General features: G+C 38.7%; 1 protein-coding gene across 5 annotated transcripts in view; it reads right to left on the bottom strand.

Moving 5' to 3' along the window:
• dazap1 (DAZ associated protein 1) overlaps positions 1–24,281 on the bottom strand; it is a 122,099-nt gene that overhangs the window by 49,618 nt on the left and 48,200 nt on the right. For 4 of the 5 annotated variants that reach the window (XM_028816636.2, XM_028816635.2, XM_028816634.2 and 1 more), the window contains exons 3-6: positions 18,777–18,943; positions 13,422–13,487; positions 9,122–9,232; positions 2,833–2,881 (exon numbers count right to left, since the gene is read on the bottom strand). In XM_028816636.2, coding sequence (XP_028672469.1) covers positions 2,833–2,881; positions 9,122–9,232; positions 13,422–13,487; positions 18,777–18,943 — 393 coding nt within the window. The remainder of the gene's footprint in view (positions 1–2,832; positions 2,882–9,121; positions 9,233–13,421; positions 13,488–18,776; positions 18,944–24,281) is intronic. The other variant, XM_028816633.2, reaches the window with a different exon arrangement.

Genomic DNA, 24,281 nt, shown 5'->3' with positions numbered 1-24,281 from the left:
TTAAAAACAAAACCACAATTTAAGACTTAACTTATGCAATATGCTATACACATGTATAGAAACATTACAAACAGCAGTGAAGTAGAGAAAGGTTAGGAGAGGAAGTTCAGATGACAAACTATTCATTTCTTTGTCCCATTGGGGTAACTGGGCAAAATGCTTCAACCAGCGTTGCACTGTACTTGTGCGCTGACTAGCGTACATGTTTTTAAAAAATAAATTCAAGGTTAATTAAGGCACTTGTTTTCTTTCATTTCTGGAGTGCCGCAATGAACAGACCCACAGCGTTAACACATTTTTGGTGGCAGATATATGGTATGTTGTTATAAGCTATATGGTTGTGAGACATGGACACTATCCAGTGACCTGAGACAAAGACTGGACTCCTTCAGTACTGTGTCTCTTCAGAGAATCCTTGGGTTCCGCTGGTTTGACTTTGTGTCAAATGAGCAGTTGCTCATGGAGTCCCAAATGAGGCACAAGACCTGCATTGTGAGAAAGGGTCAGTTATGGCACTATGGTCATGTGGCGCGATTCCCCGAGAGTGATCCGGCTCATAGGACCCAGATGGCTGGACCAGGCCAAGGGGATGCCCACATAACACCTGGCTGCAGCAGATAGGTGGTCATTCCCAGAGGGTGGGACTGGACCGTGTGTCTGCCTGGTGGGTTTGCCAACCAGGATCTTGAGCTGTTTTGTCATGTGGTGGGTGCTGCAACACGCTATACCAGTGCATCCTCCCCAACCTGAACTTGATATACCAGCCAGATATATTGACACCACCAAATGTAAAATTAGGAAAACCTGACTGTGAGAAAAGACTATACTCATTCTGCATACTAACATGTGAGAGAGTCCAAGCATGAAACACTAATGAACCTGACTGAACCAACAGCATGAATAATGAAGTGTAACAAACCTCCATCTAATATAACTACAACAAGACCAATGGTCTTGATATTCTTCACATCTGCCAGGCATCATTTCAACCTTAAATAAGCAGTGCCCTCCAGAAAAACAACATTTGCCAACATTCCTATAATATTCTTAAAATGGATCCTCAGTGGACAATCAGTGCCATGCACAGCACAATGCTAAATGCTGGTATAAGATGCAGCACTGCAGCTGGGCTTTTTTTTCTTAGGAGGAATCATGCCACTGTAGCACAAAAAAGCTGCAATGTGACAAAGAGTCGTGACTAGGGCTTTATCAAATTAAGGTCCTGTATAGTTTTCTCAAAAAAAGTCAGAAATGTGACCACCTCTGCAGCACAATACAATTTATGGTCACTGCAACATCATAAAAAGTACGAAAAGCTCTTTTGAAAGAATACCAGGCTCCAACCTGGGAATGGCCAAGTGAATTTACTAGCCGCCTACTAACTGCAGAACTTCGGGTAATAAAACAGACAATGAACTTGCACCTTCAATGTAATGAAGATGGTTAGCACTCTTCCTTAAATCTTTATTAATCACCACACTAGATGGCCAATATTCTTAACTAGTTGTGTTACCCAGCTGCGCATGGGAAATTTCCTCAGACAATGGGCCTCTGTTTAAGCGTCGAGGTTTAATATGAACGCAACAGAGTACTTTCTATATACAGTATTTGTTGTGAAGTGGGTCTGTGTGCTGTACCACAGTTCTCTTCCTGATTTGTGAAGCAGAGTGTAGCAGGATATCAGTTTGACTTACAAGTAGACACCGTAGTTCACAGCAATGTTACACATATTTAAAATTTACCAACTGCACTTTTGTTTCTGTATACAAGAGTGCTTAACAATCCAATCTGACTTGAGGTTGTATGCTCTTTGATGCATTGTGGGGAATAGGAGGAAGCCAACAGAAAAGGGAGTACTGCATGTACCCAAGAAGCCACTTATTTACCACATCTTCGAGTTTGGCCTAACTTTTGTTTGTCTATTTCACATCTCGTTTCTCATGCTACTCACAACCTCGCCTCATTTACATCACTTGCCGCCAGCCAATTTCTCTGTGTGTTGTCAGCTGCATTTTGTACAGTGGCGCTGTTCTGCCTGCTAACCTCATTTGTGTGAACAGCATGCCTCATTTCTCTGCACTATCACACCTCTGGTAAAAAAGGGGAAGTGCTGCCTTAACACCACACTTGTTAATGCTTTATTACTAACAAATCAAAGTATTTTTGAGATTTGGGGTATTTAACTATTCATCTATTAAAATGTCCTTTCTTGGCAGATATCTACTGCCCTAGATGTACCACCCTGCTAAATCTCAGCTTTTTAACTGAATAGGAAACAGTGAGTGAGTCAGTAGAACCTGCATTACATATACACAGATTTAACCGTCGTAAATTGAAAAAACAATTCCGCTTAACGAGATTAAAGGGTAAAGTTGAGAGAGCATAAGGAAAAAATGATTTTACCTGAGCAACACATGATCTGAAGAGTGTACTCTTTAAAAAGAATCTCCATTAATTGTAGGGGAAAAAAAAAGGATACCATCCAAACAAAACACTGATATTTATTCAAGTTACTGAAGTGGAAAGCATTTTAAACTATGTTGTGAACTAATCACTATAAGATGACACAAATAACTTTCCTAAAAACCTGCCACAAGACTTTCACCAGGTTTGTGGTAAAAAAAGAAGCAGAAGCTACACTACATGAACTTTTAAATTGATGCTGGCTTATTTGACAACTGCAGGAACATCACTGCAGCCTCTAACCACATCTCAACAACTTTCAATGCCAGTCAATGTCAGTTACGGGTGAATCTTCTTAGATCAGAATAGTTTGTCATGAGAATGTAGCCAGGAATGAAAGCAGGAAGGACAAACAGGAGAAGCTTTTACCTCGGGGCCTCTGTTTCTCTGCGTCGTAAATCATTACTACTTCAGTGACCTAAAACAAAAACGGAATAAAAAGGAGGCAGGATCAGATACAGATGTTAAGATTTACATATACACCGCTGAACACTGTCTTTGCTGGCCAGTCTTGAAAACAAATAGAACCAAAGATGATATACTAAAGTGGAAAACCAATACAGAAGAGAAAGTTCTAAAAATAAAAAGAAGTCCAAGACTTATTCTGATTTTACCATATCGTTCCTCCCAAGTTTATAATTATTTATTTCTTTCAATTGTTTCCTAACAAAAGGAAGGAATCTACTTAAAAACATAAGTTGGTTGGGACTGTATACCTGCAGTTATGTTGGTCCACACTTGATAACCACTGAGTAGGCCTTGTCTTACCATATAGCACACCCAAGCACATGACACTGACGAAGTGACTCCCCTTTAATATTTAGTGATATCTGCCTTTGTGTCCACACAGCTCATCAATTAACTATCAAGATTTGGATAGAAGTAATGCAGTAGACTCCAGAAAAAGAGGTGAATTAGAAAGAAATAAATCTGTTTTAAAAAAAAATGATTTAAAGCCATGGGGGAAAAATATGTTTAAGTTTCTTTCAAATGTTAAATATTACACCACGGCATTTACCTGAATGCAAAAAGAAAAAGACAAAAAGGCAGATAACTGAACAATTAGATTATTTCAAACAAGAGGGACTCACTGACTTATGCTGGAATAAAACCAGCAGCCAGAGCAGCATCTCAGAACTGAACCCGAGAACCATCAATGCAAACAAATACAAATTTGATCACAAAAAAATTTCTTCAAAGAAATGCAACTTGGGTCACATAAATTAATGTTCTCACGATTAAATACATATATGTTTAATCAACACTGTAACAGATATAATTTAGCTTTTATCCCCTATCTCATAAACAAGCTCACCTAGCGCAGACCACAGAGTTTATTTTACACTTGATGGATTACCTAATAGCCAAGATTTTTTACAAAAGCTATCAAAGTTTTACGTTTTAAATACATTAACTCTGCAGCATGTTCCAGATACCCATGATCCTTTGTGTGAAGACACATAACTGCTGCAGGAAGGATCATTCAGTGACACAAAACAAAATATTCACAAGCTGCTAGAAATTAACTTCAGGTCCCAATGCAAGAACCAAACCTTAAAAAATGACTGCAAAATGTGCAATCTGAAAATATACTTTACATACATATACATATATTTTTAAAATAAAACCACAACTTTTTTGATCCACTCACAATGTTTCAAATTTCAAAAACTGACAACAGGCCTTGATGCAGCTACAGAGGAAATGACGGTCATCTCAGAGAATGAGAAGTAAAAACCGGCAGGTATCTTGGGAAACGAGTCAGGAGACGGACTAATGTGATCACTACCTGTGGCGGCTGAAAGTGCGTGTAAAGCAAATACATACACAGGCTTACAGAACGCAATGGACATGCACAGACTACAAAATCCATAACAGCAACTCAGTTAATGGTTTACATGGCCATAATAATTAGGTTATTTGATGAGAAAATCTCTCTCTGCTAGTCAGCAGCACTGATCATCTCATGTCTTCAACTAAAATCTACAGGATCTCTTACTCAATATTTCAGAAAAGGAGTGGAAAGTAGCAATGCACAGAATTCACTCAAGAGACAGAGACAGACATTTCATTAATCCCAATGCGCAAAGCATAGAATTATTCAATTTAAAAAGATATATCGAGCGCATCTCTCTCATTTAAAATTGTCCAAAATGTTTCAAGGGCAAGATCCAACCTGCGAACGCTGCAATAAAGCTTCGGCCTCATTGGGTCACATGTTTTGGGCCTGCGGCCAAACTAACATCATTCTGGACCAAAATCTTTAAATGCCTCTCAGACAGCCTTGGTGTCACAATCCCTCCTAATCTACTAACAGCTGTGTTTGGTGTTCTTCCAGATGGGCTTAAAGTGGAGAAGTACAAACAAACTAATAGCCTTTACTACACTATTGGCACGTAGACTTGTTCTGCTTAACTGGAAGAATCCGAACTCACCTATTCTAAGTCAGTGGGTAACTGATGTTATTTAATATTTGAAACTTGAAAAAAAAATCAAATTTGCACTTAAAGGATCTGTACAAAACTTTTTCAAAACCTGTCAGGATCTAATCAATAACATTTTAGAATAAGCATTTAAATTGAGGAAGCAGGTTCTCTCTTTTATTCCATTTATCTTTATTCATTTATTATTTTATCTATTCATTTGTCTTTACTAGCATCAAGTTTTACACTGCTGGCCTAGCTCTCTTTCTCAGGGGTGGGGGTTGATTTGTTTCAAACCTTTTTCTTTGTTTTTTTCTTTTTGTAAAACTCAAATTGTGTATGGAATGTTATTTGATTTTTTAAAAATTCAATAAAATTAAAATATACTAAAAAAAAAGAGACTTCAATGCTTGCTTTTTTAATAACTGTCAAACATTCTGAATACGTTTTCACTTTGTCATCATGTGTTATTGTATAAAGTGCAGATTGATGGTCAAAAATGGTAAATGTGTCCATTTAATATTAAACATACAGCATACAGTCCTCTCCGAAAGTACTGGAACAGCAAGGCCAATTTGTTTTGCTGTGCACTGAAGACATTTAAAGTAACAAGCAAATGAAAGTCAAAAATACTTCATATTTGGTTGCATATCCCTTACTCACTAGCAAAAACTGCATCAAGCCTACGACCCCACAGACTCCAGCAGATTTCTTGTGTCTTCATTGGTTGTGCCTTTCCAGGCTTTCACTTCAGCATCTTTTAGTTGTGGTCTGATTTGTGGAGTTTCTTCCTTCAGTCTTTTCTTCAGGAGGTGAAATGTTCAACTGTTCTGCTGATTGACTTGGGCTGTCAAAAAAACCCCATGAAGTCCTTTGTTGAGGTGGCAGTGTGTTTCGGATTGTCTTCTTGCCGCATAATAAAGTTCCTCCCAATTAGTTTGAATGCATTTCTCTGTAAATTAGCAGATATGTTTCTGTAGCCTTCCGAGTTCATTCTGCTGCTACCAATCGTGAGCTACGTCATCAATAAAATTATTGAGCTTGTTCCAGAAGCAGTCATGCAAGCCAAAGCTACAACACAACTTCCATCATACTTCATAGATGAGTTTGTATGTTTAGGATCATGGGAAGGTCCCTTCTTTCTCCATATGTTAGCCCTTCCAACACTTTGGTAGAGATTAACCATTTTCCCATCAGTCCATAAAACTTTGTTCCAGAAATATAGTGGCACATCTCTATTTTACCGCAAACTCCAATCTGGCTTTCCTATTTTTACTGCCAATGAGTAGTTTGCATCTTGCAGTGTGGCTGTTCTCCAAGTCTCCTTCTAACAGTGCACTGTGACATTTCCACCCCTGCTCTCTGGAGGTTGTTCGTGATGTAGTACCATTTGTCCGTCATCAGTTTTCCTTCAACGACCGGCTTGTTGCCTGTTGCTCAGCACCCCGGTGGTTTCCTTCTTTTTCAAAAGATTCCAAATTGTGCTACTGACAATGCCCAATGTTTCTGAAAATACCCCAGATGGTATTTCCCTCCCTTTCTCAGCTTCAGAATGCCATGCTCTTCTCCCAAAGACAGCTCTCTGGTCTTCGTGTTGGTCTGCCCTTCTTAGCTACAAATGCAGTCTTCACAGGTGAAAACCAAAGCTTAAACTGAGAGGGGACACCCAGGGTTACTTAATGATTAAACCAGCGGTTCTCAAACTGTGGGGCAAGTAACAAAAAAGGGGGCGCGATGTGGCGTAATTTCGCAATTTGTAGAGAAATTTTAAACTTGTAGTGGTGTATCGGCAGCAAAAAATATAGGAATAAATTTTATTAGGGTTTCAAAAAAATGTTAGGGGGGGCGCGATTAAAACTTATGAAAACTCGGGTCACAAATACTTTAATCCAGCGTTTCTCAACCTTTAACAATCAGTCTTATATAACAAAAAACACCTGTCAGCCTGTCTTGTTGCAACACTTTTTGTATCGAACCACAGTTTTTCAAGTGAGCAAATGTGCTGCTATGTTCTATGTTGTTTAACATATCGAGGTGTAAATACCAGGGAATAAAACCTGAAACTCTAATCGCTCTTCGTATAATCATTTGATCTCGCACACAAATTCATCAGTCTTGCTGTTCCTTCTGGAGGGAACTTTTAACTGTGCGGAAAGGGTTGAACACTTTCTGCATTCACTACATTCGACAGTGTATCAGATAAAATACATCTGTGTACTGTAAAAGCACAGTTTTAAACTTGCTTCATTAAGTATAAAAAAAACTGACACTGCATGAAAAAGTAGCTGCTCCCAGTTAAAGGGATGAGCCAGATGACCAAAAGCAGCCAGGCTGAATGTAAACCTTACATAAGTTGACCCTTGACATCAGAATCAACCTCATAGCATTAAGGTTCAACAAGCAAACAATGCAATGGGTAACTGAAACCAACTGAAGACACCAGAACAAATGTTGATATCTATCAGTCAGTCTCTAGGACTCCAGCAAACAAAAGCGACAGGCCCCGTCTACAAATAGAGAACACTAGAATCGGCAGTGAACCTTCCCAAAAATGGTAAGCCTGCCAACATTACCTCAAGGATAGCGAATAAAAAAAAAATCCAGAAAGCCATAATGCTAAATATTTGTGCAGCTGTTAAGTGGCTACTAAACAGTTGTAAGACCTGTGGATAAACACCTGTTCTTGAACCTAACAGAGTGAATGTTATTGGTTGTAGAAAAGTGACTTTGACTGAGACGTGTAACAAGACGGTCAGTCTTTAATAACTTACAGTAGCTTGTGCTTTACATTTTACATTCACCTTTTGCATTACTGGATTACCATCTGCCAAAATCTATTTTCACGTCACAGTAAACGCACATCACTCTCCTCTAGCTATTTTAGTTTTAATTTCAGCCGTCAAATTTCAAAATGTCAACATAACCTAGCACAAGGGGACAGTTCACTCACTGGTTAGCGATTGTTCAAGTATGGATCGTTTTGGAGCCGCATCTGACCCTTCCCCTTCTTCCTCTGATGGAGTAATAAGCTGTCAGATGCTCACATCCTGAATGATTACTGAAATCCACGTTCAACAATCGCCTCGAGTAAATTAAGAGGTAAGAAAATCACGTTCCAAATGCCAAAACCAGAACTCCTAATCACGGCGGGCATAATGAGCAATTCCCTTAGTCATTAATATTGGCTTCCCGTATGATGTTATTTTCAAAACTCTACTAATAATTGACGATGCTGATGACTCCCATTTCCTGAGAAGAACCGCCATTATTGATTTCCTTAGAACAGCCTGCCAAACACCGGATATCTTCTGACGATGGCCATCAAAGTATTTTTCTTTTCTTTTTTTAAAATCATTGCTATTTTTTATCAAATTGCTAAGTCAGTTTTCAATAAGAACCTTACCAGCATCAAGAATGAATCCAACATCAGAGGGTCATAGCATTTTGTCAGAGATAAGTTTTCTGAAACTGTGAAGCTGTGAAGGAAAGGTCTTGAAAGGGCTAAAGAAGCAGCTTAGCAAGGGCACAAGGGCAGAAAGAGTCCACATTCTGCACACTGAAATTTTGGTTTTCTCTTTTCTGAATTAAGGGATTATTAGTTTAATACATTTACACTTTAAAATTAGAAATATTAGGGCACAACACAATTACTAAAAGAAACCAGATGTGTGTGTTTCAGTGTACACAACGAGCAATACTTAAGATCAGCTGTGTTTGTGTTTCTTTGCACATAACATTCTCAAATCTGCATAATCTAATGTTGTCAAAATAAAGTGAATGGCTGTGCAAAAAATAAAATAAAATAAATAAAAAAATAAAAAACATGCCCACAACATACAAAAACATACACAAGCACACACTCTGGTCACAAATAGCATACAACAGAAAATTAAAAATATACTTAATGATATTAAAACACAAAAGTACTCTTAACAAAATATAAATGTGTAAAGCGTTGTACTATACAAGTATACAAGTAAATACTACATTTATTTTCATCCTTTATAGCTATTTTGTTTTTTTTTTTTTACATTCTTGAACCACCACAACTCTTACTACTAAAGCTTCAATGCAAGGGCCACAGATCTGCCAGAGTGTCCACAAAAAAAAAAAAAAGGGCCTGTTAAAGCCCACTGAGGCACTGCATTATTTTGGGCTCATTTCCATGTCATTTTGGTGGATCACTAAAACTTATGAGATTGATAAAACAAAAATTAAAAGTTTAAATTACTTACCACTCCAAATCTATTGAAATAATCCCTCAGTTCAGGCTCTCCACAATTGTGAGGGATCCCACCAACGAAAATTTTCTTTGACTTACTGCCATCAGTTTTGTTGGTTTTCTGCTTAAAAATCAAAAAACAAAAACAAGTTTGTCAGCTGTTCAAGATTCAAAAGTAAATCACTCAAGCCATCAAGACAAACTGTCTGACTACATGGAAACAATGCTCAAAAGACCAAGATGTCTTGAAGCTGTCCCAAAGGCACCAGTCACAAAATCTGGTATTCAAAAAGCACAGTAGGTACACTGTTGCTGAAGCCTTATTTTTTATATTCATATTATATATATATATATATATATATATATATATATATATATATATATATATAGCGAAGGTCTGTTATACAGTTTGCATATTAGCAGTTGGAGATCAGAAAGGGAGAAAAAAAAAAGAATCACGTATCAAAGTAGTTTTTATTACTGAGGGTCAGCTCATGTTAGACGGTTGGGAGACAAAGTCAGAGAGGCGAGATTGTGTTGGTTTGGACATGATGATACGTTCTAACATTACTGCCTAATTGTAAATGAAAATATACCGTGATAAAATAGCTTCCGCGTCTTAACACGTCATACAGCTAGAGCACAATGCTTGCCTCAACTCGATTTCATGTCATACAGCAATGCAAGAGTTAAAATGACAGACACTTTTCAAACGTGCAGTGGTCTACATGTGTGTCCATCTCCACTGTTGCAGTGTATATTATTAAGATCTCAGTTTCCTTGTGCTACTGAGCCCCTGGATGGATAACAGCAATTTTGAATTTTTATTTTTTTCTTCAGCATCAAGTCTTTTCTTCAATCTTTGAAACCCCAGAGGTGGATTAAAACACACGGACTGGAGAAACTGGAGGAAAGTGTTTTAGGAAGAAGCCTTGTGGGTGTAGACTTTGCAGCAAAGGACTTTACAGCCATTTACCACAAACTTTTTAAACAGGGTGGCCATAGATTGAGATTCTTGTTTGAAAGTCATGCCTGGCCTCACGAGAACCCTGAAAATCTGACATAATGGCTGAAAGTTGAAATAAATCTGCCTCATTATTTCAGAGAGAAATTCTTATGGAAATTAAGTATATATAACACTAATTGACAACGCATGAATTGCTTGGTAACATCATTTGTGTGTGAAGACAGGGTATTTTGAGTGAAACTTTTTAGCTAAGATGCCATTAAACATATAGCCTCAAGTATAAGCACGGAGGGATACAAAACTTTTAAATGCGAGTCTGTGTTCCATTTTTTGTTTTAGATAAACATAAGAGAAAACTGCTTTTCTGCCAAATATGTGTCTTATTTTCAGTTCTGGAGGAAGATCAGTGGGTGCAAGGCAGAGGACTTTAGCCTGCAAAACACACTCAGCCAGACTGAAGACTGAGAAATCAATTTTAAAGAGACAACGGTGTTTCCAGAGACTAAAGCACTGGCATTCATTAATCCTCATGCAGCTCATGCATACACAATAACACAGCACTCCATAATTATGTTTTATACAAAGAATATATCTGTTTTTTTAGCAATGCTTGTATAATAGAAGTCAGTCTTGGGATTGATTACAACTATAAGCTAACCACTTGGTGGTATTTGTTTTTATGAACTCAATGAATTGCTAATTCTTAACACTTGAAACTGAATCCAAGCTCACTATTAAATTTAATTTGTTTTTTTAATGATTTTACTACTGACCGCCCTGAACGATCCCATTGAACCTTCCACCCAATGGCATCAGTCTGATTCACCAATTTATTTTCTTTTTTCTTTTCTGTCTTTGGACTTTTAAACCACACTCCATTTATAAATAAATACTGATTGACATATGTGCATATGTGCATTTGTGCATATGATGCAATTCATTTTTCATATTATATTTCTGACTACAATATTGCATGCTGAGCTAATAAGTGGAAGTGTGCTTAATAAAAAAAAAAGTAGAAATTTCCTAACATGTCTCTCCCGTTCAAGGACAGAGAAAGCCAGTACTTAAATCCCAACAGCACCAGGCACAAGGCAAAGCATAAGTCAGGCACGAGTGACACAAATTACCACCCACCAGGCCAATTTAGAGCTTCCCATTAATCAAATATGCACATCCTTGTAATTTGAGGGAACAACTAGAGCACTGACAGAAAAGCTTATGAGTGCCTGGTGAAAATATGTACACTCCGCAAAGGCAGCGTTCAGGACAGGATCTGATCCCAGGACACTGGAGCAGTGAGACAGTAGCTGTAAACATTAACATTCTCAGTTCAGGGCCTTGTGTCTAAAATAATTAGCTAACCTGGAAGTGCTACTTCTAGAGCAAGACCTTTTTTATTTTTAAAGATAATTTAACAGAAGTAGAGGTGCCAGTTCCTGTGGAATGGTATGTATGTGCTGCAGACTATCTTGGGCTTTCACGTCAAAATGAGTTGTTCAGCAGCACTATGACTTATTTTGGAAATAACTCTGGAATTTCACGCATCTCTTTGCTCACACAATTGAGCTACTGGCACACAAAGTTACTATTTCCTTCAGCACTTGACCAGATTATGGCAAATGAGAATATTTCAGACTGACCTCTCAACAGTTGGAGAACCAGTATAAGAAACAAGACCTTATAATAATAACTCTTGACATTTATATAGTGCTGGTCTCACTACTCAAAACACTTTTCATAGTGAGCGCAGAGCCACTTCAACCAACACTAATGTGAGGCATCCACATGGAGGATGATGTTCAAATATGAAAGTCAGTGAGCCGTCCAACTGCTCCCACCCAGTTTTAAGCAAAATTCACTTGTGGTTGTCTCCAGGCTTACAGATTATACGTCTGGCTTCAGTGATGCACATGGTGAAAGGGCGATGATTAGGGGCTTGGAATGACTAGGCCATGGAAGGCACTTTATCCTGGACATCGGGATATACCCTACTCTTTGCAAAGGATGTCCAAGGATCTTTTATGACCACTAGGAGTCAGGACCTCCATTTTAAATCTCATTCAAAGCAGAGCACCATTATTACAGTAGAGTGTGTGTCCCTGTCACTACACTGGGGCAACGGGATCCACATTCAGACCACATGATAAGTGCCCCCTGCTGGCCTCACCAACACCAAAGCAAGTTTTCCCCAGATGGTGTCCTATCCAAGTACTGGCCAGGCCCGAACATGCTTAGCTTCAGGTGGATGAACTGTTCTGAAGTGCAGGTGGTACGACTGCTGGTCAAGACAAATGGCCCTTAAATTGTTCTCATGCAAACAATTCACATTTCAAACAATTCTAAATGAGGAGCTTTTCCAGTTTAAGAAAAGGGGAAATACAAGACGTTAGGGAACTACTTTGAGCAGACGGAGCTGCTGCCGTGGAACCTTTTATCACAGGCTTGTGTGACTCAGCCTTTCCACGGCTGTTCCCTTTCACAGGTCCCCATTAGTTAAAAATGCAGCACTAGGTTACAGGATCACAGTTGCTCCTAAGAGGCCATGAAAACAGTCCAGAGGTTCTTTCAGTAATTAGCTAAAGATAAACTGTAAGTCGTTTCCTTGAACACTTGCAGAGATCACCTGGAGATGGTCAATGTTCATTTTTATTTACATAAACTCCAAAAGGGACAAAGTGTATCTGAAGCATTCACATTACCGTCAGTTAAAAAGAAACTCCAATCAAACAAGCCAAGTGACAAAAGGCCCTACGAGAGGATTTCCTACCCCATGGACTACGTTATCGATGGGGCTGCTTGAGATAAAGGGGTTCCAAGGCAGCAGCTCCATCATCTCTATTTTGCTCCCCTAGTCAGACAGGAGTTTTGTTGCTTCTTTCAAGTTGAGTCTTTCTACAAAACAGCATATTCTTCTCATTGCTGGGGTCTGTCGGCTCTCACTCACTCAGTGTTGTGGCTAAATACTCAGCTCTATTCCGTGCAGTTGCTCACAGATTTACTGAAATATTTTCCCTGACGTTAGTCTGAACAGAACTGACAAGTACAGTAAGTCGTCAACATTCACGTAGCCCCAGGTGCATAACAGATTGAAAGATTTCCCAAAGTACATCAACTCTCTCAAATGGGATTTTGTCCATATGATTCATCTCAAAAGGTCTTATGATATTGATTCAAATGCTAAAACACTGTATATTTATTCAAATGTTCTTCCCTTCATTACTGTTCTTGTTTTTTAAATGGCACTACTGCAGAAAACCAGGCTGACATTGCAAGTTGTCCTTCAGTGGAGACATGTTAGAAGTTAAAAAAAAAATGTAAATTTAATAAATAAATCCTGACTTACCCAGCCTTCTTTTGCACGGACCTTCTCAGTTTGCATTCCTCTTGGCGTGCACGGCTTTGGGTCAATCTGATAAAACAGAAAAATAAAAAGTAAGAAGTTAATAAACAACTCAAGACAGTACTGGGTTCTGCAAGCCTGGGGTGGGGAGGGAGCATCACCACAAAAACATGGATTCAGGGTTTGAAATTATGTGAGTGGGTGGAATGCAAGACACCAAGTCTCACGCTTTTGAAAGCCTTCTGGGATGATGTGCATTGCTGGGAGGAAGTGGGCAGAGTACCTTCAAAACGGAATCAATCCGCGTTTGGTGAGATCAGATCACCCGAGTCTGCTGTAGTGTTTTTCAGGTTCGACCTTAGAGAGGAGACTAAGGCTACAGGACTTAATGCCAACCATTTACACAAAAAATGCATCTTTCATGTTTATAAGTTTTATTGTTTAATTTGCTGCCTTTTATTGTGCAAGACACAGCACTGGTAGTGTGTGGCTTGAACTTAGTTTTTTTTTGGCCATTGCTTTAGGGATTTTCTTAATTTACTCTCGGCTGATCCTTTGAGGCCATGTCACACAACATGATTTCCAGTGGATTTCAGTTGCAGAATTTACATAATTTCTGCAAGTCAGAGGCAGTCACGACACGCTCACATGTTTGCCATTTATGAAGTCTGATATGCCCAATGACTCAATCTGACCAAAACACACCAGATTTGATTTTGTACTTTAGTCGTAGGAGTAGGCTTGTGTGAGTGTGAGAGCTGACAACCAATGAGCACTTACAGTATATACTCGCGGATAAGTTCTCCCGCGAATAAGTCGGGAGTAGATTTTAATGTATAATTTCTGGTATTTTATAATGTCGGTCGTATAAGTCGAATGCGGAAATGTCACGCTATTGGTCCAAGAGATTATATGCTAATGCCCATCTGAGAGTAACCACGGGGCATACCGCCTTTTTTCCCCCCTATGTATTGTGCCTACGTGACCACACGGCAATACCCAAACTATTCCGAAGCGACGTTTGCACTGCTTTTGTGTTTTTGTATCTCACACCCTCATACACCTTTATCGTAAGAGCATCTCTTATCTACGACGGAGCATTCGATCAAAAGAAAATACAGTATGAAGCTGGTATTAAACATCGCTGAAGTAGCAAAAGAAATTGGTAACTGCGCTGCTGCAACAAACTTCGATGCTCCTGAGAAACTGATGAGAGAATGGAGGAGGCAAGAAGATGTTTAAAAAAAAAAAAAAAATTAAGCATCACATTTTTGAATGGGTGTGTAAGTCGGGGTCTGATATTATGACCGATTTTTTGGATTTCAAGACCCGACTTATACGCGAGTATATACGGTAATCAAAAGTATAATATGTATAATGCAGCTACAAGAAATAAGGAAAACTTGTGTTTTGAACCCGTCAAGTAGATGAGATGCACCCGTCTAATGTTGCATGATTTCTGTTTGGTCATTTTGGGCGGGGCAGAGTTCTAGAGATAATAGCTGAATTTGCTGTGGCTATAAAGTCATTGGTCATCAGCAAAAGGGGCAAATTCACTTTGATATTTTTGAAAATGTGAAACTGTACTGGAAAGCCATCATGGAGGAGCCTCACTTCACATATTCTGCAATTGTGGAACGTGACATCGTCAAGTGACGAGATCATGAAACTACAATCATTGGGTTTGACATCCCCTTCAACTAGAAGTCATGCAATGTAACAACAGCTTTAGCTGCATCTCAAGTACTGACAATTAAACACGTGATTGTAAAGGACTCCTGGGCCCTGTCCACACTGCTACATTTCTGTTTAAAAACACTGAAATTTGTCTACATTTTCAGCTTCCACTCACACATCATCTGCGTTTAAAACCCATGAAAAACAAACACTTCTGAAAAACGTGCCCCAGAGACGTATACAGTATCTCATAAAAGTGAGTACACCCCTCACGTTTGGAAATATTATATCTTTTAATGGGACAACACTGAAGATATGACACTTTGACACAAAGTTGTACATGTACAGCTTGTATAAAAGTGTAAATTTAATGTCCCCTCAAAATAACTCAACACACAGCCATTAATGTCTAAACCACTGGCAACAATAGTGAGTACACCCCTAAGTGAAAAATGTCCAAATTGTGCCCAATTAGCCATTTTCCCTCCCCGGTGTCATGTGACTCGTTAGTGTTACAAGGTCTCAGGTGTGTTAAATTTGCTGGTATCGCTCTCACTCTCTCATACTGGTCACTGGAAGTTCAACATGGCACCTCATGGAAAAGAACTCTGAGGATCTGAAAACAAGAATTGTTGCTCTAAATAAAGATGGCCTTGGCTATAAGAAGATTGCCAACACCCTGAAACTGAGCTGCAGCACTGTGGCCATGACCATACAGTGGTTTAACAGGACAGTTTCCACTCAGAACAGGCCTCGCCATGGTTGATCAAAGAAGTTGAGTGCCTGTGCTCAGCGTCATATCCAGAGGTTGTCTTTGAAAATAGACATATGAGTGCTGCCAGCATTGCTGCAGAGGTCACCCTGTCAGTGCTCAGACCATAAGCCCGCCGCACACTGCATCAAATTGGTCTGCATGGCTGTCGTCCCAGAAGGAAGCCTCTTCTAAAGATGATGCACAAGAAAGCCTGCAAACAGTTTGCTGAAGACAAGCAGACTAAGGACATGGATTACTGGAACCATGTCCTCTGGTCTGATGAGACAAAGATCAACTTATTTGGTTCAGATGGTGTCAACCAGGTGAGGACTACAAAGACAAGTGTGTCTTGCCTACAGTTAAGCATGGTGGTGGGAGTGTCATGGTTTGGGGCTGTATGAGTGCTGCCAGCACTGGGCAGCTACAGTTCATTGAGGGAACCATGAATGCCAAAAGAAACGGAGGGTAAAGGTGCTGGACTGGCCAAGCATGTCTCCAGACCTAAACCCTATTGAGCATCTGTGGGGCATCCTCAAACAGAAGGTGAAGGAGCGCAAGGTCTCTAACATCCACCAGCTCCGTGATGTCTTCATGGAGGAGTGGAAGATGACTCCAGTGGCAACCTGTGAAGCTCCAGTGAACTCCATGCCCAACACGCAGTGCTGGAAAATAATGGTGGCCACATAAAATATTGACGCTTTGGGCACAATTTGGACATTTTTCAGTTAGGGGTATACTCACTTTTGTTGCCAGCGGTTTAGACATTAATGGCTGTGTCTCGAGCTATTTTGAGGGGACAGCAAATTTACACTGTGATACAAGCTGTACACGGACTACTTTACATTGTATCAAAGTGTCATATCTTCAGTGTTGTCCCATGGAAAGATATAATCAAATATTTACAAAAACGTGAGGGGTGTACTCACTTTTGTGAGATATTGTACTTCTAAGAACACCAAGCAGCGTTTCAGAGTAGATGGGCAATAATGAATCATCTCACTCTGGTTGGTTTGTGCTTATTATGTGGCTCTTCCCTGGTTGGATCCTGTGTATTACAACATCATATTCCCTGACTGGTCAGCTTTCATGGAAGAAACACACATTCTGACACAAATGAAGCTGGTCAAGCGACAAGTCAGACTGCAAGACAGAGCTGCCAGTCATTTATGTGCTCAAGCTGCACATACGGTCTCATTGATATAGTCCGAGCATTCACATCATGGCCTACGTGGACAATGTACACAAACTGCCTTCGTTGAACAATGAATTTCAGGAAATTTAATGGCTTAAACAGATCAACAAATCGGCTTGCGAAAGTGCTCACATTACGAGACCGCCATCTGAAATTTCAAATATGACAGAAACTCTTCCCATCATGTGAGTGCCCCATGGCAAGATGCAAAATCGGGCATGTCAACCCCTTTCATACTGCATGTAAAACAAAGGCTGATGAGGTGGAAATTCAGAAGGACTCAGTAAGTCAATCAAATAAATCAGGCTTAATATCATGCCCAAAATAAGTACATAAAAATCACAGAGTGAATGCCCGCTTCAAGGAGGCTATGTTGCGTGCATACCCAGCATGGGCAGACAATTACATCTTAAGGATTTTCAGTTGTGTTAGTATGGATGAAAACAGACTCAAACACAACATGAAAATGCAAGTGTGGACAGTTTTTAGGCAGCCATTTTTAAATGAAAATGTAGTAGCGTGAATGTAGCCCTAGAAAGAAATCGTTCTATTAGTGCTACTTACATCCATCTATGAGCTAATCATTAAGCAAAGGCTTAAACCAGCATTACTTAAATCATAGGTTGTGAGATGTTAAGTCGTGAATCTCAATAGCACTGAATGGGAAAGGGTCGAGACCAGTTTGCAGAATACCTTGCAATGGTTAGCCGTGGGCAACTAGAAGTCATCATCCCACCCCATCCCTGGGACGACAACAGGCGGCAAATCTCCAAGGGGACAACCTTTTCCCCAGGACGATTATGAATAGTGATTCTATAAAAATGATGTTACATGGAAACTGTGGCTTGCGAAGATGCCAAATTGGCTCGCAAAAAAAAAAAAAAAAAAAATTCACTGAACAACACAAAATATTAAAAGTAGGAATATTTTAAAGGCTACACAAATACACCCTTTAAAAATGCTTGCTATAGAACTATAAAAATGGAATAAACCCTGTTTGAAACTTCTAGATTGACACCAGAAAGGCCAGTTAAAAACAATTGAAAAATCTGCAGCCACAGTGGTTTCCCAGAACGGAACCCGAGAACCACTGCACTATTAATAGCAATGGAATTAAAAATAGATGTCTTAATGCTCACATACAATAAACCATTAAAACATATAAAAACTATTAAGTGAAAAAACTTAGAGCTGAGAAGAGTAGACCCCATTTTTGAATGAAAATATGAATCTCTATTTTTTGTTTTGTAATAAAAAAAAAGATCTGGAGGAGAAATAAAATGCTGTAAAACAAAACATCTCATAGAATACAGAGTATGTCCAAAACCAAGGCGGGCATATTGTCTCCTCATTGCTAATTTTGGTGTCACCGTTTATAGAAAACTTCTTTGGTCACAACTGACATGAGAAAGTGTCAGATACATTTTCCTCTTACGCACATCTTCAAGTGTGTATCTTTACAGAGAGAAGCGAAGAAAACAGGCATTTATAACAACATTTAACACTGATGAGTATTCTAGAAAATGTAGAGAGGGAGACTGAAAAGGAATTTCTAGTGACAGAAGCTCTGAGAGGCCATTCAGCCCAACAACGTTCGTTGTTAAAAGTTCTTTTCCCAACTTTTGCAAAACAACTTGGGAGTCTCAGGGAGGCAGTAGTACAGTTTTCTGAAAGAAAATTTTTCTTAAATTAGGAAAACCATTAAAACCATTGTCTTATACAATGTTCTACTCACATTTCTTCCATCTAGTGAGTGGGGTTTTGAATCCAGCACAGTCCGGACACAATTGGGATCCTTGAATTTCACAAAGCCAAAGCCTCTGGACTGGTTGGTGTTTTTATCTTTCATAATTACGCAGTCTACTACCTCGCCATATTGAGAGAAGTAGTTTCGTAGTGTCTCTGTTGAGAGTGAAAGAAACTTGCTTAAGGAAACAGAACTTTGCAAAAAAAAAAAAAATTTAAAATAAAATAAACAACAACAATGATTAAATAATTCATGAATTGAAGACTTAACAAATGGCATATGTAGCCCAGTCAAAAATGGGCAAGAAATTGAGCTCACCATGAAGTTTTTCTTCACATCATTTTGAAAAGCTGTGCCTAAGAACTACAAAGCCATAGCAGAGTCCATACGGAATATTATGAAGCTCACCCAGGATCATGGCCACTCACACAAGATCATACAAACCGCCATGCGTCACCCTGATTGTGTCCACTGGCTGCAGATTATACTTTGCTTGCTTTTAGCACTAGTCCAGTGATGTCTTTGAATGCCAATGTGCTGCCATCGGTTATCTGTGGTCTCTCTTGATCACAGTCAGAGGAAATGTGATGTTGAAAGAATTGGCAACTAAGTCCGAAAAGATGAACTGTAGAATGTGTACTTGAGCTAAATGGGACACTGTCATACACATTTAACAGGAAATGAAGAAAACTCATGTTGAGCAAGTGATAAAGAGCCACAGAAGATGTAGATTTGTGTAGTCAAAACACCCAAAGAAGTAAATGTGTTTAACAACCCTGATACCAGCAGAACCACAGACGAGGCTACACAGCATCCAAGATCCGACTACACACCTGAAGGAGTAACTGAAGGAAGTTAAAGTTACTGTTCAATTGTAAATGCCAAACTTATGTAGCAGAACATATTAAGAATTTATAGACCACAATACTGAATCAGACATTATTCTGAACACATCATTTTTGAAACATTACTGTTAATGCAGCCTTGACAAATTTAACACAAGTTTTTTTTAGCCGTCAACAGGTTACTTTGCTTGTGTTCTCAGTTATATCCCCAAATGTTTATAGTGTACAGTGTGGAGGAAACTAGGCGTGGGGACCAATGGGTATGACCTTTTCAACAGCAGGGTTTGCGGTTACCTACAAACAAAACTCTATGGAAGTTATTCCCCAGACACACATTCACATTTCAAGAATCATGTCTGGTGCCATAAGCCTTGTGTTATGCCACCACTCGGAAAATTGGGATACCCTTTCTCTTCTCTGAAATATCCGACTGAGCTGAAACTTCACAAATTGCTCATGTGGAATTTCCAATTTGGAAACTCATTTGTTCGATAGTACATGAACACTGCATGCGTGATGTGTTTTGTTGGGAATTGGTTTGACTTTTTGAATTTTTCTTGCTTTATAGTAATTCCAGTTTGTGTTCAGACCAAAGAGAGAGTGTGTGTGTGTGTGTGTGTGTATATATTTACTAACTTATCTATTTATGTATATTTATTTAAAAGGCTTCTATAGTACTGAGTTGCCTCAAAAGCCTGCATATTGTAATCTTTTTAGTTAGCCAATAAAAAGGTGTCATTTTGCTTGACTTCTCACTACAAGGACTTCTGCGAAAAGTCAAATTTCCCCCTAGGGGCAAATAAAGTTCTATCTATCACCATAAAATGGCTTACACATATAGTTCTGGCTGGTTCTGTAGTAACCAACCAGTACAGCAAAACACCCATTTCCCAAAACTGGCATTCTATGGTTAAGTGTCTGTTTTGATCAGGATGTGTCTTGCTGCCTTTGTCTGAAAATCTTAACTGTACATCCCTCTTTCTTTGTGGTTTTTGTTGCCATTGTTCATCAGCTATTCCCACCTTCTCATTGATGCCATACAAAGTTACACCTGTGCACAGAGCAATACCAAACAAATTATCAAATGTTTGTTGTAGCTCTACTTTCATGTCAATCAATAATATAAAATAACCAGGTCAGTCTGAAATGCCATTTTTGTGATTACATTTGACGTAATAGATACTTAATGTTTTTAGGATACTTTATATCTCTCTATTACATAAAAAATCCTGAGACAAGACGAGATTTCTTTAAGTCCCACAAGACAAGACTTTGGCCATGAGATTTTTTCAAGTCCCGCCCTCCTCTCAACCATATTCAACCACGCACACGGTCCTCTCACCTCTCATTCGTGTGAATACTTTTGATAGACAGTTCCTGCTCTCTCAGCCCTTATAAATTTTAACGTTTCCCTCACTTTAAGTTCACAATTAAAGACTACGTATTATGTCCAAATCTTATTGAAGAATATCATGAAGGGTTACTAACAGAAGAAATGAGTACACGGGCAATCCTAGCACCGAGAAACAAAGTTAACTGAATTAAGGCCAAAATTGTCGATTGGTTACACAGCAAATTGGTTAAATGCATATCAATAGACTCTGCGGAGACCGTTGGTGGTGATGTTGTGGAAGATGAAAACATCAACTTACAATATCTCAAAGAATATCTACAACCATTAACACCGACTGGTCTTCCTCCGTACAAATTACTGTAGAAAGAAGGATGTATCCAAGAAAGGTAATGTAGTACATCTTCCGCGGATAACTCCCGTTAAAATAGCTTTGGCAAAGACAATTAACAAATCTCAGACAAACATTCAAAAAAGTTGTTTATTAGAGAAAGAAACGAAATTCAATCACGGGCAGTTATACGTTGCATCGTCATGATGAAAGTCCAAACACAGAATCCAAATTCAATGCGAAATTGTTCAAAAATTTTTTTACTGAAGTTTTACATTAAAAGTGTAAGTTTAAAAAGTATTTGCATGTTAATTTCAAAGCCAAACAGAACAAAAATCGTATAACGGAACGAATACCTCTAACGCAACATGAAACAATTTACTTTCAAATTATTACATTGTACTATTTTTTACTATGGTTAATTACTCACTGTAATATAAAATAGTTCTATTATACATATGTAACAATTCCCATGAAAATAATCTGTTTAAATTGTACATCTGCATCCCCATACGTGAGGATGGCAAGTAAAGCAAGCAGTGGGCAAAGCCACTACTATTAATGAAAAATGCAGGATACATGTAGGCTACTTACAGAAAATGTTAGGGTAAATACTATACATGATGAAGATTTAAATACATGAATAACAGCACTTTTCTGTTGGATTCTGTTCAGATACACTCCTGAACAGCACGATTGTGCTGCTTCATGGATCCTAGTTATTGTCCAGGAAGATTCTGGCTATTCTGAAAAGGGGTCTCTCTTTGAACTGCCTTTTCCAATGTTTCTTCCATTTTTCCCTACAAGGTTTTTTTGGGAGTTTTTCCTTGTCTTCTTAGAAAGTCAAGGCTGGGGGGCTGTCAAGAGGCAGGGCCTATTAAAGCCCATTGCGGCACTTCTTGTGTGATTTTGGGCTATACAAAAATAAATTGTATTGTATTCTCCCTGTGATAAAAGTGAGTCTTCTTCCCATAACTTCAAAAATGTGCATGATGTTAACTGGCATTTCATACTGTGCTCTGTGTGGGCGAGTACATGGAGGCGTCCCGTAATGGCCAACATTGTACCACAGCCTGAGAAGAAACACTTGGGATGACCAGTCATAAGAGTATTGCAAAGGTAGCAAATAATGTTTTAGTTTTGTCATTTAGCTACTTATTACCTTTAGAGCTCAGCCAGATATGTGGCTGTATTAATTTCACAGTGTTTGGATCCATTTTATGTAGGCACAACCATTTTTAACTTAGCATATGAAATTAAACCAATTGTACTTCAAATATTGCAAGTCACCTTGGATAAAGGCATCAGCCAAATAGCAAAAAATAAAATAAGTAACAGAAGGTGTGAATGAGCACAAGACTGCAGGTGGTTGTGATTCTCCTCCACAACTTCTCATACACTGCCTTTTTTGCACTTACCTTCATGTCCCAATAAGTTCACCAGACGTATGCCTTATTTATTGTGCATCCTTACTTGTTGTCATTTGATATAAAAACCCAACAATGTCAGAAGTGGCAAGTAGTGCCACGCAAAGGGAATCGGCAGAGATTAGTGGAAAAAATGGTACTGAAGACTTGGACTTCTGATCTTTTTATAAACTTGGCACAGGCAGGGAATAAAAAAAAAAAAACCTTACACTGCAAATTTGTTTCCATTGTCCTCGGGTTTCTCTGCCTTGCCTGCCATGAAAGAAAACAATGCAACACTAGAGGCTGGCCAGCACAGAGAAAGCACTGAGGACATTTGCATTGGTCATTGTAAACATCACATCCTAGCTCTGAATAGACCAGGAAACCACTGCACATGATAGATAGACTAAGGGAACAATGACGGGACTAAGAAAAGGGGTATAAAAGAATAAAAACCTGCTTTACATGGGAAATGCTACATCAGAAAACCACCTCACATTGAAATTTCCTGAATGGTCAGACATACTAAAATTAAGGGAAAGCCAAGAGGTTACTGTTATAATGGTCTGCACAAGGACAGAGAAAAAAATGCAATATAATAATAGATAAAACCAAGATGGGGTGTAACATGTTACCCTAAAAGTTTAGCTTGTACAGTAAAAACTGCAGCCAATGAAGGAATAAAGGGTGGACAGAATAGAAACATGGCATACATTAAGGTATGGCTCTTCTGAACAACAAAAAAAAGATGCCAGCCAAAAACTGTTAAGGGTTATATAAAAAAAAAAAAAAAAAAAAAGGGGGGGGGGGGGGGGGGGGTCAGCCGAATTCAGCTAAACCTGAAAGTCCAAAGTGATGGAAGTTAAAGGATACATTCAAAAATTTTCAGGTGAAAGTATTTTTTCACAAATACGACATGTATGCAGTTGCTATTAGAATTGTGTTCTGTAGTTAAGTGGTTTCTATACATTCAAAATATATATATAAAAAAAAAAAAAATACATTCCCTGCCCTGACATTTATAATTGAAGAAACAGAGCACAGAGAATCACCATAAAATAAAAACTTAAAGCTTTATATTCTAAATGTTTAATTTTATGAGCCATCTGTTCCCAATTACAGGTAGTTGGAAACTAACAACCACGTTTGGTTCAGAAGGGCCAGTCGTAAGACGGACCAGTATATGTATTTAAACCGCACCGTGTGTATAGTACTGTGTAACAAGTCCCTTAAGTCATTCTGTATGTTTTATATCTTTTTCTATCATCATTCTTAGCACATTGTATAGATATTTTTTGTAAATTTTATTGTTTTGTTATTATGGTTGCTCACGTGGATGCCGAACCCTTAACAGCTTCACAAGCCCTTTCTTTGTCTGTGTTGTGTCATATCATGTCATCAGTGTGAGCCTCTCCCAGTGTTCATGGTGTTTTCCATTTTAACATTTCAGCCTGTTAAAAGTAAACATTAACAAATAAAGCAGTTCAGTGTGGTTACATTATCCCTTTGTGGTGGTTGGTGGTTCGCACAAAGCGGAACATCGCGAGTCACAACACA

This window comes from Erpetoichthys calabaricus, chromosome 12 (assembly GCF_900747795.2).
Source record: "Erpetoichthys calabaricus chromosome 12, fErpCal1.3, whole genome shotgun sequence".
In the NCBI taxonomy this organism is placed as follows: domain Eukaryota; kingdom Metazoa; phylum Chordata; class Cladistia; order Polypteriformes; family Polypteridae; genus Erpetoichthys; species Erpetoichthys calabaricus.
Note: the sequence above shows the minus strand (reverse complement) of the source record. Positions and strands in the feature narration are given on the sequence as shown.